Raw genomic sequence first — 22,149 nt, 5'->3', positions numbered from 1 at the left:
GGATAATTCAGAGGAGCTCTGTACGCGTTTCGAACATAAACTGCTCTTAAGCTGGAGTCACACATAGCGACTCACCAGCGATCCTGACAACGATATCAACATGTCAGGATCGCTGATGAGTCGCTACATGATCGCTGGTGAGCTGTCAAATGGGCAGCTTCACCAGCTATCAGCACAGCGACGCTGAGCGCACAGTGTCGCTGTGTACGTTAGTTACCAGTGCGCTGATGCAGGGAGCTGGTAACTAACGTACACATCGGGTTTCTAAGGGACGCACATCCGTTGAATACCCAATGTGTACATTAGTTACCAGCTGATCGCTGGTCTCCCGCCTGTCACACGCAGCGATGCGTGCTGGCCAGCGGGAGACCAGCAATGGAAGAAATGTCCAGAGGTTTCCAAGAGCGATCAGCGATACCGGCGGGGGGGGGCGGTCGCTGGTAAGTGTCACACACAGCGATCTCGCTGGTGAGATCGCTGTTGTGTCACAAAACTTGTGACTCACTAGTGAGATCGCTATGTGTGACGGGGCCTTTAGACTCAGAGTAGCCTCAGGGGGTCAGTTGAACAACATTTTAAGCTAATACACAGATGATCAGAATCAGTTAATTAAAAATGCAAATTACTACCACCAACTATATAGCAGAAAGGAAAGAAGAAAAAAAATATATATATATATATACGTGTAAGGAAATATACACAATATTACAAAGGAAAACACATGATCATGAAAAAATTTATGAAAAGAAAAACTTTTAGAATAAATCAAAAACAAAAAAACAAAAAAACAATTGTAATAAAATGAAATGAACAAATTCAATAGTGGAGCATGAACTCTCTTCTAAAATTCAAGCTTGGTAAATTCTACAGATCCCTCCTGTGATTTACCAGACGTTAATTATATCAGGAAGAACAAATCGCAAGTGAATTACTATAAAAAAAAACCACGAAAATTTTCTTCAAAAAACGCACAAGGAGGGCAGGACGGAAACACTCAAGACACACCAGCTTTCTTGAAGAACCGCTTGAGAAGTTCCAGCAAGATAAATCACTAGACGTTATTAACTTGTCATCATTTTCTTTGTCTTCAGTAGAGTTACAGTTATTATCAAGAGGTCTAAATTTTGCACCTGTAAATTCTAAACTAGATGTCTTCTCTACCATCAAGGACATAAATAAATTTGTGAGAGACCTCACTGTAAAAAAAAAACATTTTTTCTCTGACAAGGAATCTCAGTCATCACATATGTGAAATTCCACATGAGAATTTTTTCTTGGAAAGAATTTTTTTGGAACAAACCTGTTTATTGAGTTTATTTGATCTTAATAATTCTGATGTTTTTTCTGATACCTTAACCTCTTTTTTCCCATTTAGGACTAAAAATCCATCATTTTATCCAGTACAAGCAAGAACTAATGGTATGGAAAGCTTCCAGGAGTGTGTGGAAAGGGATATTAAACAGCTGATAAATAACCCTAATAATAAATCACCTAAATCCAATCTCACTCCCACTGAGAAGGAAGCTTTAATCAGTTTAAAATCTAATTCACAAATAAATATAAAAATCTCGGATAAGGGAGGTTCGGTAGTTGTTATGAATGAATGTGACTACCTTTCAGGGGTTAACAAAATGGTATCCGAAAATTCTATTTATACGCAATTACAAGGTAATCCTACATCTCTTTTTTTCTAAGAAAATTAGAGAGATTATCATGGAAGGTGAAAAATTAGGTTTTTTTTACTAAAAACAATCGTAATTTTTACAAATTGATGACCCGGTAATTCCTATTATGCATGCGTTGCCTAAAACACACAAAAACATATTTCCTCCCATGCGCCCCGTAGTGGCAGGAATAGGATCTGTAAATGAATGTCTAGGTCAATGGTCGGACTCTGTCCTCCAACCTTTAGTGCGTCGCATACCGGGCTATTTGAAAGACATCAAAGATGTTTTAAATATATTTCAAGATGTAACCTGGGATCCAAAATTCACTTGGATCACGTGCGATGTAATTTCTCTGTACACTTGCATCCCACATAGCATTGCCATCTCAGCAGTACGTTTTCACTTGCATAAATACAGTCCCTATTGTAGCGATTTACAAAACTACATTATTGCGGCTTTACAATTTTTATTGTTTCACAACTATTTTCTTTTTGACAAAAGATTTTTCCTACAAAATAATGGCGCTTCAATGGGAGCGAAATTTTCCCCATCTGTAGCACATTTGGTGATGGCATGGTGGGAGGAACTTTTTGTCTTCAATGTGAATAATCCGTTCTCAGACCATATTGAATGGTATTTAAGATATATTGATGATTTGTTAATTATATGGAAAGGAGACGTTGCCATCATTCCTTCCTTTATAGAATACATCAACTTAAATCAATTTAATCTTAAATTCACGTATTCTTTTAATTCTAATTACATTTGCTTTCTGGATCTTTGTTTAATTGGAAAACCGCACCAGTGTGTCTCTACTCGTACACACCGCAGAGAGACTGCAGGTAATACAATTTTGCACGCCCGCAGCTTCTACCCAGCACACACTATTAGGGTATGTGCACACGCTGCGGATCTGGCCGCGCGGATTTTGTAAAATCCGCAGGTAAATCTGCAGGTCAAAAGACCTGCGGTTTTACCTGCGGATTGCTCTGCGGTTTTGCCCTGCGGTTTTTCATCTCCACAATGGAGGAGATGGCAAACCGCAGCGGAATCCGCAGAAAGAATTGACATGTCAATTCTTTCTGCGGTTTCAAAACCGCAGGAAAACCGCGCGGAAAAATCTGCACCGTCTGCACTGCGTTTTTCTATTCCCATAGGGAATAATGGTACTGTACACCGCAGTAAAAACTGCTGCGGACCTGCAGCGGCCAAATCCGCTGCCGAACCGCAGCAGAATCCACAGCGTGTGCACACACCCTTAAAGCCATTCCAGTGTGTGAATTAACTCGGGCTAAGAGAAATCGCAGTGACGAAATAAATTTTAGGCTGGAGTCCCACACAACCATTAAAAAATCGGTCCCATTTTAACGGTACGAAATCGCACAAAGAATTCTTGGCCAGATATCCGTCTGTCATCCCATTTTCCGGCAAGGAACCAATTTTAATCGCATCTAAGCATCAAATTGACATCCAATGCCAATGCCTGATGCCCTATCCTGTAGACCTGGAGAAGTTGTGCGAATTAATCGCAAGTCACACATGTGGTGCGTTTTCCATGGGTTTTTTTATCGCATCCATAGACTTGCATTGGGGAATCCGATCCGAAAATCGGTGACAATCGCAGCATGCTGCGATTGTCTCGGTCCGAGGATCGGATGCGATAAAAAATCGCATGATGGGAGCTGCACCATAGAATAACATGGGTTCGAATGCAATGCGATTTTTTTATCGCATTGCATTCGACCGTTTTAATCGCTAGTGTGACCCCGGCCTCAAGAAATAATTTTTTTCTATAAAAAATCGCCTAACTAAGCGTGGTTATCCATATTGGACTATTGATAGAGCTGCCAAAATTATTGAAAATAAAACCAGAGCCAGCCTTATTAAATCCAACAAATATGTACAACCAAATAAGGACCGCCCGACTCTGGTTTTAACTCATAGTCCCTACTTCAAACAAATCCGCAACATCATTAACAAAAATTTATATTTACTTCGTAATGACAATATTATAGATGAATTGCTAAAAGATGGTGTGAGAATTGTCTCTAGAAGAGCTCAAACCTTGGGTAACACTTTATCACCAAGTCTATAGTGTTCAAATAATAATTCTTATAACAATAAAAATTGGTTATCCACAGTGGGTTGTTACAGATGCGGCCAACCTTATTTTTTTCTGATTCAGCCAACAATAAAAAAGATAAAATTAAGGAATTTTTAAACTGCAATTCAAATTATGTTATTTGTGTTGCTGAATGTACCAAATGTAACCTGAAGTATGTGGGTTCTACTATCCAAAGATTGAAGGATAGAATATGAGAACACCTGTATGATATTGTGCAGTCTACAGATAGAGATATGCCTAACTTATCAAAACATTTTATTTCTGTTCACAATAGGGATTTATCCCATATGAAAATTTGTGCAGTGGAGCGTATTAAAAAGAAAATACGTGGTGGTGATAGAGAGAAATCGCTCCGAAATAAGGAAGCATTATGGATATATTTGCTTGAAACACGTGTACCATCAGGCTTGAATTTAAGAAGAGAGTTCATGCTCCACTATTGAATTTGTTCATTTAATTTTATTACAATTGTTTGTTTTTTTCGTTTTTTTTATTTATTCTAAAAGTTTTTCTTTTCATAAATTTTTTCATGATCATGTGTTTTCCTTTGTAATGTTGTGTATATTTTTTTTTTCTTCTATCCTTTCTGCTATATAGTTGGTGGTAGTAATTTGCATTTTTAATTAACTGATTCTGATCATCTGTGTATTAGCTGTGTATTAGCTTAAAATGTTGTTCAACTGACCCCCTGAGGTTACTCTGAGTCTAAAGGGGGTTTTACACATAGCGATATCGCTAGCAATATCACTAAAGCATCACCGATTTGGTGATGCAGCAGCGATATCGTTATGTGTGATACTTACCTCCGACCGGCTCCCCCGCTGTCCATCGCTGATCGCGCAACTCCATCTCTCGTCGGACTCTTCCCGCTGGGCTTCCTGCTGGCGCCAACAATCGCCGCGTCTGAAAGGTAAGTAATGACCGCTGTATTGCTGCTGCATCGCTGTGATATCTGCCTGTTTGGCAGCTCACTAGCGACCATTTAGCGATGCACCAGTGATCCTGACCGGGTCGTATCGGTGTCGGGATCGCTGGTGCATCACTAAATGTAAAGGGGGCTTAAGAGCAGTTTATGCTCGAAACGTGTACAGAGCTCCTCTGAATTATCCCCATGCGGTAATCCTGTTTAGGGGATATACCGAATATATGATCACAGCAGCCATGTATATAAATTTTTTTTTAAAAAAGTTTATTAATAAAAGCAATGAATTTTATTCCTGGAGCTGGACCTTTTTTCACTTGAAGTATTCAAAGACATTTCTGGCAGAGACGTGTCCGTGCTCAGATGTATTGAAGTTCAGGATGAACCACGAGGGGTGAGCTGAATATTTTTTCTTCTTTGCACATTCTATGTGACTGCAGAGTTGTGGGTCCTCACAGTGCGCATATTGCACACTGTCAGGATGCTCTGATACGATACTGGGATCAGACAGGTGCCATTTTCATACATGTGGTCACATGCAGACTAGATGTGAACGGCCTCACTCAATATGAGTGTGGCCGGACATGTCTAGTCGTAATTTGGTTGGAAGTATGCAAATCGTATACTTGCAGGCATGTGGACGCCCACTCCCGACACTGGAGAATCCAAACAGCTTGCTGTGAGAGGATTCACAAGTCTGCAGTCACATAGCCACAGTATACTTGAAACCCAAGCCTGGACAACCCCTTTAAATCTTTAACTTTTTTTTTTGCATGGGTGTAGAAGACTCCTCTTCCAAAACTTCAGCAGGTTTTTCCCCAGTATTTCCTATATCTACTTCTCTTCTCTTACTTTAGACCTTCTCATGACTTCCATGTTCTACAGAGAAGCATACCCATGCCATCACACCATAGATCGTGTAGCCCGAGCAATGCTTTAAAGTCAAAAATCTTTATTTTGTCATTAGTCTATATTGGAATATGTTTGGTGCAACAACTCTATTCCTGTCTATGAGTGTTTAGTTACTAAATTTGTATGCTGTTCGTAAAGTAAACTCCCAGAGGCTCACACAGGGATAGCATGAGACTGTATTTCCTGTTTTTCCTGTGTCTGTGTATGAGAAGCAGCCTGCTGCAGATGCTGCACAGATAGAGACACACAAATGATTTATTCCTGATCTATTAAGCTTATCATATATTGTTTCTGATTGCTCCTGAATAAAGAAGCTCTGTTGTCACACGCTTGGAGAGTATCCTGAATGGTGGTGTTTTTACTGGAACTTTTTAATAATCATGTCTCAAAGTGCATATAGATTATTCTGCATATTGTCATTTTAGACAACTTATCATTCGCCAACTATAACATATTCCTGTGGATGTTTAGTGCAATCACTCGAAACATCGTCACTGGATGAAAGTGATTTCCACTTGACTATGTTATAGACTTCTTTTCCCTATTGTGATTCCTAGGAGGCACCTCTATGGTTATTACCTGTGATTTTCTTCCTACTTGTGTGACAACCACATTTTGAAACTTAGTCTTTGTGCTCATGTAGCATAAAAAATAAAAAATTTTTGTGAAGAAAATCTGCTGCATTTATCTGTCCAAGCAAATTGGGTGTGATTTCATAAAAACTCCTGTCCACGCTATTGAACTGTGTTTTTAGTGTTTTTTGTTTTTTTTTTTCTATTGGTTTCAGTGGGGAGCCTGAAAAAAACACATGTAAAAATGCAGTTGCTTTTTTTTAAATGCAGAATTAAATGCTTTAAAAAAAAAAGCTGCTTTAAATCTGCACAAAAAATCATTACAGGGATAAAATGCATAAAAGAAAATGCAATGATCAGGTAAATGTGTTATTGTGTAGTTTGGGGAGGACACCCTCAGAAAATATGCAGATAAAAAGCAGAAGAAAAAATGAAGCATTTATGCTACATGTGAACACAGCCTAAAGGTGCAGTCAGACATTTGTGCCTGTAGACAAGCACCAAACGTCTGTATGCAAGCGGATTGACACTCATTTAAAGGCCAGTTCACACGGTACAAATTGTATGGAAACAACCTAATCATTGATACAATCATTTTATCCCCATATAGCATGTATATTATCAGCAGCATATCCCCTGTTTACACTGGTGATGTGCTGTCAACAATGATGAACTTTATGCCAGCATAAATGACTGAATCCGCCATGGAACAAGGGTTTTGCAGGTTTGTTTGCAGATTGGTGGCATACTTTTATCGGCTGACAATGGGGATCGAGCATTGTTATATGTGATTGTTCATTATTAGCCCATGTAAATGAATATTAAGTGTACATGCACATGTTGTGGATTTGGCCCTGCGGATCCGCAGCAGTTTTCCAATCCATTGTACAGCACAATGTTATCCTATGGATAACAAAAACCGCTGTGCACATGCTGAGGAAAATTCCGCGCGGAACCGCAGCGGTTTATTTTCTGCAGCTTGTCAATTCTTTGTGCGGATTCCGCACCGTTTTTACACCTATTCCATGATAGGAATCCACAGGTGTAAAAACGCAGGAAAAATCCGAACTAGAAATCCGCAGATAAAACGCAGGCATTTTCACCTGCGGATTCTGCAGATTCCGCGCGGAAAAATCCGCACACGAATCCGCAACTTGTGCACATACCCCTAAAGAGTAACTAAACTTAAATTTTCTTTTTAAGCTGGGAATGTAATTTAGAGACATTTTGTGCTTGTGCTAACTGCCCTAGTTTGATGCCATCATGCAGAAAATAGTTGCCGGAGTGATCTGCCCCCACTGCTTAGGTCCATTCAGCGTATCTTGTGTACGGGTCTCCTCACTATGAGCGCATATCCTTGTAGTTTTCATAGTACTGCCCATCATATATAGAAATTTCTTACTTTGATACTTAGTTAGTTCAGTAGTGATCAGTTAGAACGGATCCAGCAGCAATCTGTTGGCAGAAGGGGTGAGCAGACACAACATTTTAGTCTTACTGGATCCAGTAAGTAAAACAAAGGATCAATTAAAAATGAAAGCGAAATGAATGGCTAATTAAACAAATCTGTTGTCCATAGACATCTATGTTAAAAAAAAAAAAAACGGATCCAGCAGAGATCAGTTATGTAGAAACGGACTAAAAAGTTGTGTCTGCTCAACTTTTTTTGCCAATGGATTTCTGCTGGATCCATTCTAACAGAAAACTGTTGGTGGTCTGACCCCTGGGATCCGCACTGATAGGTAGAAAGGAGAATTTTAATATCTGACGGGGCACTTTTATCCCCGTTACAAAATGGAGCTTCAAATGACCGACCACCACTCCATTCCTTCTCTATGGAGCTGCCAGAAAAAAGCCAAGCGTGCTTAGCTGCCCCATATGGTATTCATGGAGTGTCGGTCAGACATGGACACTGAAGCTCCATTCTAACAGGGATTAAATTGCCTCTTTCTGGCAATTGGTGCGGGTCACAGCAGTCGGACCCCCACCGATCAAGAAGAGATCATCTATACTGTCTGTTTGCACAGGAGAACCCCTTTAACACCAGCCAGGTGCCTTTGTTACATAATTACGTACAAGCGTGCTCTCAAGATCAAAAGCAGATTTTATATTTCCATTTTATTTGGAGCTGCTGTAACTATAATAGGAATAGATTTTTTTTACCGTCTAATAATCCAGAATATCTGATAATCCATCACCTTGAAATAAAAGCCTCTCTATATACTGTGCTATGTGTTCTACAATTTCTTTCCTCTGCAGGACAATAAAGTGCAGAATTTTATTCTGCCCTCAGGCTCTTAAGAATCAAAGCAAGAATATTTCTTACAGAAACCACATTGAGATATTTATATTGATTTGTGTAGGTTCGTCTGACATTCCTGTGCTCTACTACAGGGTAGCGGAGAACGAGTCCATTTAACGGTATCTCGGCCTGTAAAGCATCCAGCAGCTAACATCACCCGAGAAGTCGGCATTAGCCAGTCTCATCACCATCTGCAGCAAGTGTATCATCACAGGCCCGGTGCACACAGGGTGAGGAGTTTCTGAAGTTATCAACACAGTTTATCCAATACTGTTTGTTTGTCAGATCTCAGAGTTTAATTAACTTGTTGGGTGAAACTTTGAGTTGTAAGCTGGAACCCATAGGTGTATGTGGTCCCTTACTGTTCCTCTGTGCATAGGGGTTTTCATATGGACTCTGGCTCATTAGTACGGGTCTGTAGTACGGCTCTGGGTCTGTAGTACGGCTCTGGGTCTGTAGTACGGCTCTGGGTCTGTAGTACGGCTCTGGGTCTGTAGTATGATTCTCACTATATAGTACGACTCTAGCTCGTTAGTATGGGTCTGTAGTATGACTCAGGGTCTGTAGTATGGCTCTCCATCTGTAGTGTGGCTCTAGGTCTGTAGTACGGCTTTGGGTCTGTAATATGGTTCTTGCACTGTAATACGATTCTGTTCTACGACTCTGGGTCTGTAGCACGACTGTGGGTCTGTAGTATGGTCCTGGAACTGTAATATGGTTCTGTACTGTGACTTTGTGTCTGTAGTACGGCTTTGGGTCTGTAGTATGACTCTTACTATAAAGTACGACTCTGGCTCATTAGTACGGGTCTGTAGTATGATTCTGGGTTTGTAGTACAGCTCTGGGTCTGTAGTATGACTCTGACTATATAGTACGACTCTGGCCCGTTAGTACCAGTCTATAGTATGACTCTTGGTCTGTAGTACAGCACTGGGTCTGTATTACGACCCTGGGTCTGTAGTACGCCTCTGGGTCTGTAGTATGACACTGACTCGTTAGTGGATGTCTGGAGTAGGACACTGGATGTCTGGAGTAGGACACTGGATGTCTGGAGTAGGACACTGGATGTCTGGAGTAGGACACTGGGTCTGTAGTACAGCTCTCTGGTATAGCTCTGGCTCTGTAGTTTGGCTCTGTAGTAGAGCTCTGGGATTGTAGTTTGAGTCTGGATCTGTAGTATGGTTCTGGCTCTGTAGTATGGCTCTGCAGTAGACCTCTGGCCCTGTAGTACGGCTCTTACTCCAAGTCATTTTCCACCAAAATAATTTCCTATCCACACTATGGTGTGGACAGTGATACATACTGTATCTGGTCACTAGTTGTCCCATTGCTCACTAAGACTAGGCTCCCCCCTTTGTTCCTCAATTCCTCCAGTAATACATGGAGCCAGCTCAGCATGCGTGACTCTTTGTTCATTCTGATTAGTGGCGGATGCAGTGGTGGAACTCCAAGGAATTACATATTTCTATTACGTATCCACTTCTTTGCTTAGGCCATGATCATAAGTTCAGTATTTGGTCATTATTTTGCATCAGTATTTGTAAGCCAAAACCAAGACAGGAACCATCAGAGGGAAAGTATAATTGAAACACGTCACCACTTCTGTATTTTTCATCTACTCCTGGTTTTGACTTATAAATACTGATGTAAAACACTGACCAAATACTGAACATGCACACATGGCCTTACTTTCTAGACTTCGCAATAGCCACCATCAGGTGTTAAATGGATTGTTCACCTCCACTCCAGTGCTCTTTGCTGTGTTTGCTTCCGATGACGCACCATCCGGTCTCCTGACTGCTGTGGCTGACTACAGGCTGAGAGGCGTTATGTACCAACACCTAGTTACAATACCAATATAACCCCATGATAAAAGGTGGGTTCCACAATGCTGAACAGCCACTCACTCGCATATATCAATGGGGGGTGACTAATTAATACTAACATGCACATGGATAAGCTTGTAATAGGTGCTAGTCACACAGATACATGTAACGAACTATGTCGGCTTACAGGCTATATTATTAGGTAATAGTACAATTAGACAATACTCTCTAAGTTCACATTTGCGTACCGGGGCTTTGCGGAGGGCTGCATACTTCCTCCGTTAAGCTCCGCCTACTTTAGCATACTTCTGCATGCGTCCTGCATACCTATCTTTAACATTGGGTACGCAGTACATGCGGATGTATGCGGATGCACAAAAATGCAACAGGTTGTGTTCGGCCGCACGTCAAAATGGCACATGTGGATGCATCCGTATACATCCGCATGTCCTGCGTACCCAATGTTAAAGATGGGTACGCAGGACGCATGCAGAAGTAGGCGGGGCTTAACGGAGGAAGTATGCAGCTCTCCCCAAAGCCCCGGTACGCAAATGTGAAACCAGCCTAATAGTATGGGCGTCAGTAATTGTCTGTACGCCAGCATGGTGCACTGCACCTTATACAGGCCTTATCCTTGTGCATCTATAATGTAATGTATAATAATTAGATCTGTCTCTTTAAGCAAGCCAGACTTATGGGACTTGGGGGGTGGAGACAAGAGGGATGAGAAGGGAAGTTTCAGTTTCACTTCTGGGTAGCATGGGAATGTAACTGTTATGCTGTGTGCTGGAGGACGAAGAATAAAACATATCTAAAGTTTAATACCTTGAATTCTTCATAACGTGTGGATATTACAACTGGCGACGAGGATGGGATATAATCACCTACTACTGTGAGTACGGACTCTATTTTACCGCTTCACACGCCAGCACCACTGAGAGACTCTATCATGGCTGACTACTTGCACACATTCCCACAATTTGATATGACTGATGTCATTAATCTCTCCCATAACTGGAGAAAATGGCTAAACAGATTTGAGAATTTCCTAGAAGCCATGGACATAAAGGAGGAGAAAAGAAAGAGAGCTTTGCTCCTGCATTGTGCAGGCACAGGAGTCTATGACATATACAGTACGTTACCTGCAGCAGAAACAGACACATACAGCAACTGCACTAAAGCTCTCACTGGCTATTTCAACCCCAAACAGAACATCAGATATAAAAGATATAAATTCAGGATTGCCAAGCAGCTTCCAGAAGAGTCCATAGACACGTATGTCACACGGCTGAAAGAGTTAGCACATGGATGTGCCTTTACAGATGTAGATGATGAAATCCTAACTCAAATAATTGTCACCTGCTCGTCTAATAACCTAAGGCGTAAGGCTCTGCAGCAGGATATCTCTCTACATGATTTGCTCAAAATGGCCCGTGCTATAGAAATAGCAGATCATCAGGCTACCGTAATGGAGAATGGGGATAAATTACATGTGCATAATCTCAAACAGAAAAATTTACCAGACAAACAAGCCCAGAAACAGAAGAAATGTTATAGATGTGGACAGGATTTCCCTCACACCCAGAACAAATGTCCAGCTATGGGACAAACCTACAGTAAATGTGGAAAAGGGAATCATTTTGCAGCTGTTTGCAAATCAGCGCACTACAAGCCTCCGCTGCCTATGACAAAATATGCAGATGTAAAAGTGATAAATCAGGACACAGAAGAAATGTCTGCGACTGAGAACTATGTGTTCACTACCTCTGTCACTGGTTCAGTACAGTCTCCCTGTGTTACACTCTCAATCTGCAACACTGACATTACCTTTACAATAGATACAGGAGCTTCAGTGGATATCATAGATGGCACTACATATGAACAATTGAAAACAAGGCTAGTCTTACAACAAGTGCAGACTAAAATCTTTCCTTATGGATCTAAAACACCTCTAGCCATAATGGGACAATTTGATGCTGAAATTAGATATAAAGAAAACAGGCAGAAAACCACTTTCCACACATTACAAGGATCGGGAGGCTGTCTTCTCAGCTATCACACTGCCTTGGAGCTAGGGCTCATCCAGATTATTCATACCATAACTGACCCTGCGGATATGGATGTACAAACTATGGTGAACAGCTTTCCCTCCCTATTTAGTGGTTTGGGAAAACTAAAGGACTCTCAAGTACACCTTCATGTGGATGACAATGTTCGTCCAGTAGCCCAGCCTCACAGGCGTATTCCATTTCACCTGAGACAGAAGGTAGAAAAGGAACTCCAATTGCTCATGGATGAGGACGTTATTGAAACTGTTACTGGTCCCACTCCGTGGGTCTCTCCACTTGTGGTAGTTCCAAAACCAAAGACTCCTGATCAAGTGAGACTGTGTGTTGACATGCGCCTGCCCAACACCGCTATCCAGAGGGAAAGACATATCTCACCTACGATTGATGACATTATTCATTTATTAAATGGAGCCACCGTCTTCTCAAAGCTCGACCTCAACAAGGGATATCATCAATTAGAACTGAGTCCAGAGTCCCGATACTTGACCACATTTTCCACCCATGTGGGCCTCAGAAGATACAAATGATTGACTTTTGGAGTCTGCTCAGCAGCAGAAATTTTTCAGGATGCAATAAGGAGTGTCATTCAACACATCCCAAATGCCTTTAATTACAGTGATGACATATTGGTTTTTGGTAAAACTCAAGCTGAGCATAATCGTGCTCTATATGCTATCTTCGAATGTCTGCTTTCTGCTGGACTCACTTTAAACAAAGAGAAGTGCGAGTCTGACAAGGGTTCATTAGAATTCTATGGTCACATCTTCTCGGCAAAAGGAGTACAACCAGACCCCAAGAAAGTGGAAGCTATCAGAACAGCCTCAATTCCACAGGATGCCAGTGAAGTGCGTTCTTTCCTTGGAATGGCAAGTTACTGTGCTAGATATATTCCGAATTTTTCAACAATCAGCAATCCACTACGGGAACTTACAAAACAAAGTTGGATTTTTCAATGGTCTCAAGACTGTCAAGCCTCTTTTGAAACAATTAAAAATGAACTCTGCTCGACAACCACTATGGCTTATTTTGATCCAGCCCTTCGAACTGAACTGATTGTGGACGCCAGTCCCGTGGGACTGGGTGCTATTCTAGCGCAGTACAAGGATAACAATCAAAATCCTCACATCATTTCTTATGCAAGTAAGAGTTTAACAAACACTGAAAGAAAATATTCTCAACCTGAAAAAGAAAGCTTGGCAGTTGTCTGGGGATGTGTACACTTTCACTTATTTCTCTATGGAGCTCCCTTCACCATTGTCACAGATCATCAAGCACTTCTTACAATTTTTGGAAATCCCAGAGCTAAAATGCCTGCACGAATTGAACGATGGGGCCTACGTCTACAGGACTACAACTATAAAATTGTTCACAAACCTGTAAAATACAGCTATCCGGCTGATTATCTTTCAAGACATCCTACTAATGATGATATACCTGTGCATTCCTCCATTGAAGAATACCTACGTTTTGTTACAGATCATGCCGTGCCAAAAGCACTTTCTCTTGATCAATTTATAAATGAAACAACAAAAGACAAGACACTCTGTGCCCTAATACAAATCATCCAAAATCGAAGGTGACATCAAATTCAAAAGGAAAAATTTCCTGATTCTGAGATTGATCTGAAAGAGTTAAAACTATTCTCAAACGTACGTGAGGAATTATCAGTCACTGAAGAACACCTCATTCTTCGAGGTACCAAACTAGTTGTACCTAAGACTTTGCGTAACTTTTAGTCATACAGATAGCACATGAAGGTCATTTAGGAATTGTTGTCACAAAGAAGTTACTCAGAGAAAAAGTGTGGTTCCCAAATATGGATCACTTGGTGGAAGAAAAGATTAGACGCTGTTCTACTTGTCAATTAATCACTCCATCATCAAACTTAGAGCCATTACAAATGTCTCCGTTACCCACTGCTGTCTGGGAGGAAGTGGCAGTCGATATATATGGACCATTGCCAAATGGCCAATACATTCTCGTAACAATTGATGAATATTCTCGATACCCTGTCATTTCATTTATCTCTTCAACATCTGCTAATAAAGTTATACCAGAGCTGGACGACATTTTCTCGGCATATGGTATTCCAAGAGTGGTTAAAACAGACAATGGACCTCCATTCAATGGACATGTGTTTACACAATTTTCTGAATACTTGGGATTCAATCACAGGAAAATCACACCTTGCTGGCCGCAAGCCAATGGAATTGTGGAACGTTTTATGCGCACTCTGGGGAAACGTATCAAGGCAGCGAGTCTGGAGCACATCCCACTGAAACAGTCATTATACAAATTCATGCGTAATTACCGCAATACGCCACACTCCACTACTAATGTTGCTCCAGCTCATTTAATGTTCAGCAGAACCCTGCGTATACGTCTCCCTGATGTGACCAGCCATCCCTGACCGAGTGACTCCTCAGTGAGATCCACAGATTTCTCCAACAAACAAGCCATGAAACGTTATGCAGACAGAAGGCGAAGGACAGTCAAGTGCCATCGAAAGAGGGGATGTCGTGGTGGTACGTCAAAGACCAACCAACAAGACCTCACCTGTATATGGTCCTGCAAAATATTATGTTACTAAAAGGAAAGGCAGCATGATCACAGCTGAACGAGATGGACACTCCATAACGCGAAATTCTTCATATTTTAAAGTCATACCGCAGAATGATGACAATGAACTCTCTTTGGGGGAAGATTTGATATCCGATGGTGGAGAGGACCAACAAGAGGTAGCTGGTCCATCAATAATGAACCCTCTCAATGAGCCCAGACGTTATCCTACACGAGAGAGAAGAGCTCCATCGAGGCTTATTGAAGAAGTGTAACTACAGTTTTGTTTGTTTTGTTTTTTTTGTTTGTTTCTCTGGTTTTGGAATTGAACAAATAAGACAAAACGGACATATGATTTCTTTGGACGTTTTCATGTTGTTGCATTTATCAGTAATATGGGTTATTTATAGTAAAAAAAAAAAAAAGGGGATGATGTAATGTATAATAATTAGATCTGTCTCTTTAAGCAAGCCAGACTTATGGGACTTGGGGGGTGGAGACAAGAGGGATGAGAAGGGAAGTTTCAGTTTCACTTCTGGGTAGCATGGGAATGCTACTGTTATGCTGTGTGCTGGAGGACGAAGAATAAAACATATCTAAAGTTTAATACCTTGAATTCTTCATAACGTGTGGATATTACATATAATACTAAGCACACTCCCCTTCCTTCTTGAAAGAGAGACGTGCGAGTGGTTGTATTTGTATTTTGAACCTCTGCTACCTCCATCTTGTATTACGGCGCCTGCTGCATCCTCCGTGTATTGGCATTGTGACCAGACATTAAATGACCTCCATTCGTCAGTTGACCTTAGAATGGGACGTAATCACTTCTAGTCTCGCTGGAAAGCACCAAAGCGGCTAACGCTGTGGCACAAGGGTTTCAATCCCGTTTGTGAATTCAGACCATTGGAATATGTTATACAATGTATAAAGCAGATCTGTCATGTCTACGTAAGGCAGCATGGTATGGGGACCCTCTACTATCGGCACGAAAAGATAGTGTGCTCTCTGACTTACGGAAGTGATCAGCAAATACATGGGGTCAATAATTTATGAGTCTGGTGTATTCATGAGGGGAGACCTCTCCACAACCCTCCATACATTGGTTGAGATATAACCACCACCAAGAGTGCAGGGGGAGCATCAGACTAAGAAGTATGGATTCAATGTATTCGGTGACCTCTCCTTCTAGCCATTTTGGCTAATATGGGCGTAGACCTGTCGTAGCGTAGACAGATCCGCTTTTACCGTGTAAACTGCTGTACTGTTGTGGAAGCTGCACATGCAGCATCTTCTATGAGTACTGTAATTATTGCACAGTGCTTACTTTAATTGCTGTATTGTTTGAGCGACTCTTCCTTTGACTGATATTCTTTTTGTCTGTCTCAGGATCTTGCCCAGTGTGTGACATGCCACGAAAAGCATATTACCGTGAAGAAAGCTCCCATGGAATCATTAGGCATGACAGTAGCGGGAGGAAGAGGGAGTAAAAGTGGAGAGCTACCAATCTTTGTAACCAGCGTGCAGCCTCACGGATGTCTTGCGAGAGACAGCAGAATTAAACGAGGTTTAGATCTACATTTGTCTTTTTAGCAGACAAATAGAACAGGAAAGATGTAGAAATCATGCTGGTAGGAATAATTGGTAATTTATATAGGATCCAGGCACACGGGGCTGGTGAGACATCGCAGATGGGACTTTTATCCACTACTCTTAAAATCAATCTTCTTGCATAATTTATGAGGTGGGAACTTCTGTTATTCTCATCTGCAACAGTAAAAAAGAGGTTGTTGCATGCCAGTCACTGCAGAGTCGGAATACACCTCTCCTTCTCCAACCTCTCTAACTTCGCCACCCCTAAATGCTTGACTTCTGCTTCTCAACTCTTCTATTTGTCTAACTTCTACCTACTCTGTGTCCTGCTATATACCCGGCTCTCCTATATACTTTTTTTAAGGCAAACAGCTTGATCGCCACTACACCTGGCGTAGAATATAATCTGTCCAATATATACAGCACTCAAGAAACAGAAGTGATTACGATGGTGCACAGTGAAATATTCCCAACAAAGTCTAAATTATCATACAAGAAAAAAGAAGATGGCGCTCACAAATGGCGTTTTTCTTCTTCATTAACAATTATCTATGTGCCAACAATATGGTAGCAGGGAGAGTAGCAAGACGCTTCTCTGGCAATGATTGTTTCGCCTCTAACTGACGCTTCCTCTAGCTTGTTGCTTCATTGCGCTAACATATGTAATATATACACTTTGGTACTGTTGTGACCATAAATAAACAGATTAAAAGTCTTACAAAAAGTTAATAATAATTCAAGACTGCAGTAGAACCTTATCTATAGGAAAATACTTAAATCATTTTTATTATCTAACTGATTAGATAAAATTAGTGGCGCATATAACCTCCCTGTAAACCGCAGCAAAACAAGGGTCTATACCAATAAGACCAAAATCAATAATGACCAAATAAATAATATTGCGCTGGTTTCAGGAGTATTGTGCTGTTATGACCTAATAGTATCCTGATGTATGGTTATAAGACAATACTCTAGTCAATGTAAATTTCTATTACTTTGTTTCAGCAATGTGCAATGTGGATCCTGTAGAAATGCTGCTGTATTCGGAGCCTTACGACAAAAATCCAAGGATAGAAGATTGTCCCGGTTAGGGGGCACTCTGGATGACTGGTCGCTTGTAGATAACGTTGCAGCGCTGTCCTGGCCAGTGACAGACTCTGGAGATCAGTGTCCTGCGGTACTAGGGAGAGTGCGTGTGAGCACGTGACACTTCAACTTCTCCGTCTCTTCTATATGCCACACTTCTACTTCCCTGTTTCTTCTACATGACACATTTCTATTTCCCCGTCTCTTCAACTTGCCATACTTATAATTCCCCGTTTCTTCTACATGCCACACTTCTACTTCCCCTTTTCTTCTACATGCCACATTTCTACTTCCCCGTCTCTTCTACTTGCCATACTTATACTTCCCCGTTTCTTCTACATGCCACACTTCTTCTTCCCCTTCTCTTCTACATGACACACTTCAACTTCTCCGTCTCTTCTACATGCCACACTTCTACTTTCCCGTTTCTTCCACATGACACATTTCTACTTCCCCGTTTCTTCTACGTGCCATACTTATACTTCCCCTTTCCTCCTACATGCCACACTTCTACTTCCCCATTTCTTCTACATGCCACACTCCTACTTCCCTGTTTCTTCTACATGCCATACTTATACTTCCCCGTTTCTTCTACATGACATATTTCTACTTCCCCGTCTCTTCTACATGCCATACTTATACTTCCCCGTTTCTTCTACATTTCACACTTCTACTTCCCCTTCTCTTCTACATGACATGACACACTTCAACTTCTCCGTCTCTTCTACATGACACACTTCAACTTCTCCGTCTCTTCTACATGCCACACTTCTATTTCCCCGTTTCTTCTACATGACACACTTCAACTTCTCCGTCTCTTCTACATGCCACACTTCTACTTCCCCGTTTCTTCTACATGCCACACTTCTACTTCCCCTTCTCTTCTACATGCCATACTTATACTTCCCTGTTTCTTCTACCTGCCACACTTCTACTTCCCCGTTTCTTCTACATGACACATTTCTACTTCCCCGTCTCTTCTACTTGCCATACTTCTACGTCTCTTCTACATGCCACACTTCTACTTCCCCTTCTCTTCTACATGCCATACTTCTACTTCCCCGTTTCTTCTACATGACACATTTCTACTTCCCCGTCTCTTCTACATGCCACACTTCTACTTCCCCTTCTCTTCTACATGTCATACTTCTACTTCCCCGTTTCTTCTACATGACACATTTCTACTTCCCCGTCTCTTCTACTTGCCATACTTATACTTCCCGGTCTCTTCTACATGCCACACATCTACTTCCCCTTCTCTTCTACTTGCCATACTTATACTTCCCTGTTTCTTCTACATGCCACACTTCTACTTCCGTTTCTTCTACATGCCATACTTCTACTTCCCTGTTTCTTCTACATGCCACACTTCTACTTCCCCTTCTCTTCTACATGACATACTTCTACTTTTCCGTCTCTTCTACTTGCCATACTTATACTTCCCCGTTTCTTCTTCATACCACATTTCTATTCCTCCGTTTCTTCTACTTGCCGCACTACTAATTCCCCGTCTCTTCTACATGCCACACTTCTACTCCATGGTCTTTTCTACATGCCACACTTCTACTTCCCCTCTCTTCTACATGACACAATTCAACTTCTCCGTCTCTTCTACTTGCCATACTTATACTTCCCCGTTTCTTCTTCATACCACACTTCTACTCCTCTGTTTCTTCTACTTCTCTTCTACATGCCACACTTCTACTTCATGGTCTTTTCTACAAGCTGCACTACTACATCCCTGTTTCTTCTCCATGCCACACTACTATTTCCCCAATACTTCTACATGTCACACTATGTTACCACTTCCCCAGGTCTTCTAAATGCCATAATACTTCACTATTATTTCTGCATGCCACATTACTACGTTCCCAGCACGTTACACTGCTATTTCCCCTGCAATAACGCTGTGCTGACGGTGCGTTTTTTCCGCGGTTTACAAACTGCAGCATGTCAATTGTTTGGGCGGTTTCCGCAGCGATTTCACACCTTTAACATAGTAGAGATGTGAAGCCGCAGGGCAAAACTGCAGGCCAAACCGAAGGAAAACCGCAGGTCACTTTACTTGTGATTCCGCGCGGGAAAAAACGCAGGTGAATCTGCAGCGTGTGCACATAGCCTCAGTGATAGCTCACTGTGCCTAGGTATTACTGTTTTTTTGGTATATTCTCAATAAATATTTGTCGATTTTTTTTTTTTTTTTTTAGCTATATTTTCTCGTGAATAGACTTATTATTGCTACTCTATAGCTGCATACACAGTGTATACACATATCGTTAGATAAGTATTTTTGAGATTTGTCTTATTTAATTGGTGCTCTATTGTTTGGATAATGATAGGTCATATTCAGTATAACAGATCAATCAATGGTATTGTATAGATGTTATCTACAGTACAATAGTTTGCTGTTACAATGGAAGCTGAGAATTAAAGTCTGAATTATGTACGGTAACATTTTTTTTTTTTCCCCAGGTGATGTTCTCCTGAATATAAATGGCATTGACCTGACCAACCTGAGCCATAGTGAAGCAGTGGCTATGCTCAAAGCCAGCGCCGCTTCCTCAGTCATTACTCTTAAAGCCCTTGAAGTGGAGGTCCTAGAAGAACAAACCCAAGTAAATGAAGAAATGAGCACAATCAGTGAAAATGAATATGATGCAAGCTGGTCTCCATCATGGGTCATGTGGCTTGGACTCCCCAGGTAGATAGTAGTATTGGCACCATTCTTTCTCTACAGTGAGGCCTCAAGCATACAACTTGTAGGTGGCATGATATGCTAAATATGGCTGATTATTTGCAATTTTGCACAAGCACATTGCACAATAATTTTTTAAAATAAATGCTTAATGAGGGTTCTCCAGTGTAGATAAGTTATTACCCATTAACTGGATGGGTGATACATATATACGTATTTATTAATTTGTGCCGACTGGAGATGAGCTGATCGATTCACGGGACTCCAATGCAGCATCCAGGTCAGTGGTACCTAGCGGCTAGACAGAAAATCTCTTACCGTTTTGCATCCCCGGAGCAGTATTTGATTTGTTAGAGCTGGTACAATGTCATGGGTGTGACATGATGCACAGATGACATCTCACCAACCCTGGCTAATCAGAAGCCACGCTGGGGACGCCGGAAGGTAAGAGATTTGCGTAACTCCCATTTAGCTGACAGGTATCATTGACCGGGGCCATTGTCAAGTGAAGCAATTTGCTCATCTCTTGTGTTAATATAACTCATTCTTAAATCAGCTCCATTTTGCAAATATCAACTCACAAAGAACGACCCTCCAGGCTCTATTTACCCACCAGTTATATTGGAACCATCCTCTAGTAGTTAAAATGTCCACGGTCGATAATACGCAGTGCGGTCTCTCTCATCTGGCTTCTTGTTCTGGGACATATCTGGAACACTGCTTCTACTGTACAGGATAATGTCATGGAAAGTGGCAGAACCTCCTTCATCACTGTACTGAGAGCTGATATACCAGGAAGCATACTAGCGTTCTTGGGCGCAGGGCCGCCGCTAAGCCCCGCCTCCAGCCGCGCCCCCTACGGTCAGTTCCTCCTCTGATCGCATGAGGCTGCATGCGATCAGTGTATCCTATATTTAGCGTTGGGTATGCTGATCGTGCGCTGGTCTGATTTTGCTGGCACTGCGCCCAGAGCACAGAAATGCAACATAGCGTGTTTTTGTGCGCGGGCGCAGCGCCAAAAGGGAGCAGTGCCAGCAAAATCAGACCAGCGCATGATCAGCGTATCCAACGCTAAATATAGGATACGCTGATCGCATGCAGCCTCATGCGATCAGAGGAGGAACTGACCGGAGGGGGCGCGGCCGGGGGTGGGGCTTAGCGGCGGCCCTGCGCTGCACCCAAGAACGCTAGTGTGAAACTAGTCTAAGCAAAGCAATGTAGGATACTGTAGGATAGGCTGTATACAGAGAGCTGAAAGGAGAGAGCTATGGCAGGATAGTGGTTCTCTATTCAGGCTTGGTATACAGGGGGCTGCAGAATGTGCTGTACACAGGGGCTGAGAGGTGAGATATACTGCAGGATGGGCTGTATACAAGAAGCTGAGAGGAGAGAAACTGCTGGATGGGGCTCTGTATACAGGGACTGAGGAGAGAAATATATTGTACGGTGGATTGTATGCAGGGGATTGAGATGAGAGTTATACTGCAGGATGGGGCTCTGTGTACAGAGGATTGAGAGGAGAGATATACTGCACAATAACACTCTGCATACAGGGTGCTAAGAGGAGAGATATACAGCAGGACGGGCCTCTATATACAAGTGGCTGAGACGAGAGCTATACTGCATGATAGCACTCTGTATACAGGGTGATAAGAAGAGAGATATTCTGCAGGACGGGGCTTTATATAAAAGTGGCTGGGAGAAGAGATATACTGCAGGATGTGCTGTATACAGAAGCTGAGAAGAGAGATATATTGCAACATGGTGCTCTGTATTCATGGAGCTGAGAGGAAAGATATACAACAGAATGGGCTGTAAACA

At 41.7% G+C, this 22,149-nt stretch overlaps 1 protein-coding gene across 6 annotated transcripts in view; it reads left to right on the top strand.

The window, feature by feature from the left end:
* Window positions 1-22,149, top strand: part of LNX2 (ligand of numb-protein X 2) — a 262,034-nt gene that overhangs the window by 215,253 nt on the left and 24,632 nt on the right. For 5 of the 6 annotated variants that reach the window (XM_073583135.1, XM_073583139.1, XM_073583136.1 and 2 more), the window contains 3 exons: window positions 8,593-8,730; window positions 16,344-16,521; window positions 20,106-20,334. In XM_073583135.1, the coding sequence (XP_073439236.1) occupies window positions 8,593-8,730; window positions 16,344-16,521; window positions 20,106-20,334 (545 nt within the window). The remainder of the gene's footprint in view (window positions 1-8,592; window positions 8,731-16,343; window positions 16,522-20,105; window positions 20,335-22,149) is intronic. The other variant, XM_073583140.1, reaches the window with a different exon arrangement.

The sequence above is a fragment of the Dendrobates tinctorius genome, unplaced genomic scaffold (genome assembly GCF_039654945.1).
Source record: "Dendrobates tinctorius isolate UK_male_01 unplaced genomic scaffold, ASM3965494v1 ptg000075l, whole genome shotgun sequence".
In the NCBI taxonomy this organism is placed as follows: domain Eukaryota; kingdom Metazoa; phylum Chordata; class Amphibia; order Anura; family Dendrobatidae; genus Dendrobates; species Dendrobates tinctorius.
This window is presented reverse-complemented; position numbering and strand designations above follow the sequence as displayed.